Here is a 6,036-nt window from a genome sequence, read left to right as displayed (position 1 = left end):
GGCACTCTACCCAGGGGGACAGCTTGAGGCTCTGTCTCAAAAAAAAGAATGTCTTCTTCCCTTCCCACCCCCTGGACAGAGGTCTCTTTCTTCCCAGGGAATGGCCACAGAGCCAGGGGCAGCTCTTTCTTCTCCCACCCCTGGGCCCAGAGCTCTCAGGAGCCTCCATATGGTCCCCTCTTTCCCAGGTGAATGGTGTCTTGCCCATCCTTCCCCTACTCTTCCCAGTCCTTTGGGTTCTGGCAACCGCCTGTGGAGAGGCCCGAGTCCTGGCCCAGATGAGCAAGGCCTCGCCCAGCTCCTTGGTAGGTGGTTTCAAGGCATCTAGGGGAAGTGGCAGGAACAAAAAGGGGGATCTGGCTGTGCCAGAGGATAGGCAGAAGTCCAGCCTTACCATAGGCTCATGCTAGTAGGCCCTGGGCAGCTCTCCAAGGGCTCGAGCCCTCACTGTTCCACAAGCATCTCCAGGCCAGGTCTTAGGTGTGGATGAGCATCTGTCCAGCTCCCTCTAGACAGGGAGTCAGGATTGTCTGATGCCCTTCCCCAAAGGGGTTGGGACCTTGCTGGTGTGGGGTCCCTGCCCTGCCAACTTGGAGGCCTGTTTGAAGGTGGCTTTTTCCTCACTGAGGCCTGTACCCTCTTTATGCAGCTGGCCAAGTTCTCAGAGGATACTCTCAGTAGCTATACAGAAGCCGTCTCCTCTCAGGTACATTGACCCAGGATGGATCCGCCCCAGGCCCCTAAAACCATATACCTGGGCTCCCGCATTCCCTTCTGAAACCCTGAAATTCTTCTATTTATGGTCTTGAAGCCTCCTACTGGGCTCGTGTCCAACCATTGCATATAACGTAACGTGTCAGTGTCCTGTCCCAGACAGATACCTCCATCCCAATTTCCTGGCGTGCCCCTGGACTTTCCCACTTTTTGCTCTAGAGGCCGTCTCCAGGGAGATGCCCCAGATGGCCTTGCAGACTTTCCCTTTCCCACTAGGAAATGCTACGCTGCATTTGGGGCCACTTCCTGAGGGTGATCCAGGGAACATCGCCAACACTGAGCTACAGTTCCAGCCTGCTGCACAGCTTGGGCTCTGTCACGGTGAGGGTGGGGTCTGCAGGTAGGAGGAACCCTGTCCCTCCAAGCCTGCTTTCTGGCCAGATCTGGGTTGTCCACCTGCCACTTGAGTGGCCCCTGGGCAGGTTGGGCTAATGTCAAGCCCCTTTGCCAATCCTGAGCTCCTCCCTGCAGGTCCTATGCTGTGTAGACAAACAGGGGATCCTGTCCTGGCCAAACCCCAGCCCAGAGACTGTGCTATTCTTCAGTGGGAAGGTGGAGCCCCCTCACAGCAGCCATGAGGACCTAACAGATGACCTGTCTACCCGCTCCTTCTGCCACCCTGAGGTAGAGGAGGAGGTACGGCCGGCTCCTGTGGGCCCAATTCTGGGCTAGGCTGTTTAGCCTTGGAGCCTGGCCAGGGAGGGTGAGGTTTAGGAGGGAGAAGATAGGTTTAGGCACCATTTGGATCTGCCTCTGAGCAGGTAAGGTGAAGGGGCCAGGCAGTGAGGAGACCTAGAACCACCCTGCCATTCTGGTGTGGGGGAGTCCCTGGGCCCCAGTGCTAGACCTGTGCTCCTTATCCTCCTCAGCCCCGTGAACGAGATGCCCTGCTGGCTGGCTCTCTGAGCAATACCCTGCACCTTTCCAACGAGCAGGAGCGTGGTGACTGGCCTGGCGATGGTCCCAAGGTCCCTGAGCCCTACTCTTACCACAAGGCGCATGGACGTAGCAAGCACCCCTCCGGCTCCAATGTGAGCTTCAGCAGGGACACTGAGGGCGGGGAAGAAGAGTCCAGCAAGGTGAGAGGGCAAGGCAGAACACAGCAACCTATTCCTTAGCAACAAGCCTTATTGGCTCCCGTCAAAGAAAGAACACAAAAATCCCTGCCCTCCATCCCTGAGCCTCCAGGCTGTGCCAGCAGGAAGCCCCTTCCAGTTCTTAGTGATGGTCTCGGGTCTCCTGAGTAGAACATGAGGCTGGTAGCTCCCTCTTAGATATTTTCCTAGGTAGAAAAAGATCCCTTATTATTTCCTCCTGGGCCTGCCTATACCTCTTTTTTGGTCCTGCCTGTGTTCTTGGGTACAGATCCTAGAAGCAGACAGGAGCCCTAGAAGAACAGGAAGAGGATTTAGGGAGGGGCGGGAGAGCTAGAGCAGAGCCCTCTCTCCTGGGGGCAGTGCTTCTTTCAGGGTCAGGAACTTCCCCTAACCTTGGGAGGCCACTGGAGTCAGAGCCTGCTCCCTGGTATTTTGCCTGATCTGAGGCTTCCCTCTCCTTATAGCCTGGGATGGAGGGTGACCTCTACGAGGCAGAGGACTTTGTGTGTGACTACCACCTGGAGATGCTGAGCCTGTCCCAGGACCAGCAGAACCCCTCCTGTATCCAGTTCGATGACTCCAACTGGCAGCTGCACCTCACCTCCCTCAAGCCCCTGGGCCTCAATGTACTGTTGAACTTGTGTAACGCCAGTGTCACGGAGCGCCTGTGCCGGTTCTCAGACCACCTGTGCAACATCGCTCTGCAGGAGAGCCACAGTGCGGTGCTGCCTGTGCACGTGCCCTGGGGGCTCTGTGAGCTGGCCCGCCTCATCGGTATGGCCCCTGTGGCAGGGCCTGGCTGGCAGGGCCTGGCTAGCCGGGCTGGCAGCTGGCCTTGTAGAAGAGGCCCAGCACCAACTCCTAATGGGGCCTAATGGGCCCAGCATGGCATTCACTTGTCATGAGCACTGTCTGCTTCCTTAACTTCTGATTGCCCCCTTTAACCGGACATTGCTGTGTGTGATAGAGTTTCGTGATTGGAAAGATAACTGATTGTTGGGATGAAAAGGTGGAATCCAGACTGGCTGGATTCTGTCTGTGCCTGGGAGGGGGAGGCAATGTGAGCTTCCTCAGAGGCCCTAAGTTCCTGTCCCTTACCCTCTAGGCTTCACCCCTGGGGCCAAGGAGCTCTTCAAGCAGGAAAACCACCTGGCACTGTATCGCCTCCCAAGTGCTGAGACAGTGAAGGAGACCTCGCTGGGACGGCTCTCCTGTGTGAATAAGCGCCGGCCTCCCCTCAGCCACATGATCAGCCTCTTCATCAAAGACACCACCACCAGTGAGCCCTGCTGTCTCAGCCGGAGACCTTCCTAAGCTTGGCAGGGGACCTCTGCCCTACCCTGTGCTGTGCTCCTAGGGAGGACTAGGCAGAGGCCAATAGACTGCTTCCTGACTCTTCCAGTGTGGCAAGGATTGGACTTGGGAACCAGGGATGGGCTAGTGGTGGTTGCAGAGGATGGGATATTCTGAAGGACAGGAAGTATAGAAGCCTAGGGCTAGGCCTGTTGTGGGGGCTCATGCCTGTAATCTTACACTTCAGGAGGCTGAGGTGCGTGGATTGCTTGAGTTCAGGAGTTCGAGACCAGCCTGAGCAAGAGCAAGACCCCATCTCTACTTAAAATAGAAAAACTTAGGGCAGCTCCTGTGGCTCAAAGGAGTAGGGCACTAGCCCCATATACCGGAGGTGGTGGGTTCAAACCCAGCCCCGGCCTAAAACTGAAAAAAAAAAAAAAAGAAAAGAAAAACTAGCTGGGCATGGTGGTGGGCACCTCTAGTCCCAGTTACTTGAGAGTCTAAGGCAAGAGGACTGCTTGAGCTCAGGAGTTTGAGATTGCTGTGAGCTATGACAGCACTGTACTCTACCCAGAGTGACAGAGACTCTGTCTCCAAAAACAAACAAAAAGAGAGGCCCAGGGGCTTTCCATAGAGGCTTGCTGGTTGTGAGGCCCTGGAAGATCCCTCCTCTGTCAAGAGATTACCAGGCAGTGTGCTGTCAGAGTGAGGGGCAGGGGCTGGTTTGGGATACTCATGGTTTGACCTTTTAGTTTATTTCCCTTGACTCCAGGCACAGAACAGATGCTGTCCCATGGCACAGCTGACGTGGTCTTGGAGGCCTGCACAGACTTCTGGGATGGGACTGACATCTACCCTCTCTCAGGTTCTGACAGGTGAGTGAGGAAGCACTTGCCAGCAGCAAGAGCAGTAAGCAGTCAGCGGGTCTGCCTGTCCTCATAGGCATGGGGGCACCCAGGACCACTCATCTCACTTCTTCCCTGCTTCCCTGGCAGAAAGAAAGTGTTGGATTTTTACCAGCGAGCCTGCCTGTCTGGTTATTGCTCTGCCTTCGCCTACAAGCCCATGAACTGTGCCCTGTCCTCCCAGCTCAATGGCAAGTGCATTGAGCTGGTACAGGTGCCCGGCCAGAGCAGCATCTTCACCATGTGCGAGCTGCCCAGCACTGTCCCCATCAAGCAGAACACCCGCCGCAACAGCTGGAGTTCTGACGGTACCTTGTGCATCCATCCCAGTGGGGCTGGCACAGGGCTCCCACAGGCTGGGGTCCCAGGAGCAGGGAAGGCTTCCAGAGGGCCAAAAAAAGTTAGTGTCCATCCATCACAGGCCTGGGACACCAGCCATGGGTCTCTCTATCCAGTGACGTGAGAAGTCCCTTAGTTTCCTTGCCTATGAAAAAATAGGTGTTCACTCTGCCCTCTTCAAGGTTGGTTGTGGTAGTCACTTGGGATAATATATATAAAGTGCTTTCTTGGGACATCATACAACACGTGCACGTATAGAGTATTAACCTTGTTAGCGTAACAGCAGACCAGGTCACAATCCCTGCTGGAACAGGGAACCCAGAAGGTCCACCCTTACCCCCCACAAAACATGCACACTTATGAGGTCTTTTGAACCCAAGAAACCATGATTGAAGTAGTAGGCGAGGGCAGAGCCAGTCCTCTGGCCCTGGAGCAGGGCTGGACAGAAGCTGTGACCACGCTCTGTCCGGCTCCCCAGGACGGCCACCTGACTGATAAGTATCTTTCATTGTCTTTTCTCCTGTGTCTTTTGGCTCCTTTGTGTGTCTTGGCTGTGTCCATGTGTGATTGTGTGTGGTCCCCTGGGGCCTGTGTGCTCAATTGATTTGGGTGTGGCATCTGTATGTGTGGCCTTGGGCTTCCTCCTGGAATCTGCTGGTTCCTGGGTATCCTGACTGTGTCTCGGGTGCCCTGGCTGGGCTTTGTGCCTTGTGCCTGCCTGAAGAAGGGATCGGGGAGGTGCTGGAGAAGGAAGACTGCATGCAGGCCCTGAGTGGCCAGATCTTCATGGGCATGGTGTCCTCCCAGTACCAGGCCCGGCTGGACATCGTGCGCCTCATTGATGGGCTGGTCAATGCCTGTATCCGCTTCGTCTACTTCTCTTTGGAGGATGAGCTCAAAAGCAAGGTAAGGCTGTTCCCTCTGCCACACTGACCCTTTTTCTAGGGGTTCTTGGGCCTGTCTATTCATTGCTATTACTTTTCCTAGGTGTTTGCAGAAAAGATGGGCCTGGAGACAGGCTGGAACTGCCACATCTCCCTCACACCCAATGGGGACATGCCTGGCTCTGAGATCCCTCCATCCAGCCCCAGCCATGCAGGCTCCCTGCATGATGACCTGAATCAGGGTGAGGGTGATGGCTTGGGGTGGAGAAGTGGGGGTGGAAGGTTTCCCCTCCTAGGAGCCACAGTTGGGAAGAGCCTCATAGATCCTTCCTGATAAGCACATTCCTTTAGAAAATGGCTCTGATGGCTCGGTGCCTGTGGCTCAAGCAGCTAAGGCGCCAGCCACATACACCTGAGCTGGCGGGTTCAAATCCAGTCCAGGCCCGCCAAACAATAACGATGGCTGCAACCAAAAAATGGCTGGGCATTGTGGCAGGTGCCTATAGTCCCAGCTACTTGGGAGGTGGAGGCAGGAGAATCTCTTGAGCCCAGGAGTTGGAGGTTGCTGCGAGCTGTGACATCACAGCACTCTACCCAGGGTGACAGCTTGAGGCTCTGTCTCAAAAAATAAAAGAAAGAAGGGTGGTGCCCGTGGCTCAAAGGAGTAGGATACCAGCCCCATATGCCGGAGGTAGCGGGTTCAAACCCAACCCCACCCAAAAACTGCAAAAAAAAAAAAAAAAA

At 55.4% G+C, this 6,036-nt stretch overlaps 1 protein-coding gene across 5 annotated transcripts in view; it reads left to right on the top strand.

Annotated features, from left to right (window-relative positions):
• TMEM94 (transmembrane protein 94) overlaps positions 1-6,036 on the top strand; it is a 37,927-nt gene that overhangs the window by 26,913 nt on the left and 4,978 nt on the right. For 2 of the 5 annotated variants that reach the window (XM_023511069.1, XM_023511070.1), the window contains 11 exons: positions 189-305; positions 650-706; positions 991-1,095; positions 1,246-1,398; positions 1,644-1,853; positions 2,336-2,645; positions 2,977-3,150; positions 3,937-4,039; positions 4,160-4,377; positions 5,136-5,314; positions 5,396-5,534. In XM_023511069.1, coding sequence (XP_023366837.1) covers positions 189-305; positions 650-706; positions 991-1,095; positions 1,246-1,398; positions 1,644-1,853; positions 2,336-2,645; positions 2,977-3,150; positions 3,937-4,039; positions 4,160-4,377; positions 5,136-5,314; positions 5,396-5,534 — 1,765 coding nt within the window. Of the gene's footprint in view, positions 1-188; positions 306-649; positions 707-990; positions 1,096-1,245; positions 1,411-1,643; positions 1,854-2,335; positions 2,646-2,976; positions 3,151-3,936; positions 4,040-4,159; positions 4,378-5,132; positions 5,315-5,395; positions 5,535-6,036 lie in introns of all 5 variants that reach the window. The other 3 variants (XM_023511068.1, XM_003786131.3, XM_023511067.1) reach the window with 2 other exon arrangements.

Source organism: Otolemur garnettii, unplaced genomic scaffold (genome assembly GCF_000181295.1).
Source record: "Otolemur garnettii isolate 467f Iridium unplaced genomic scaffold, OtoGar3 scaffold00018, whole genome shotgun sequence".
NCBI classification, from domain to species: domain Eukaryota; kingdom Metazoa; phylum Chordata; class Mammalia; order Primates; family Galagidae; genus Otolemur; species Otolemur garnettii.
The sequence above is the reverse complement of the archived record's forward strand: the minus strand, read 5'-3'. Positions and strand labels throughout refer to the sequence as shown.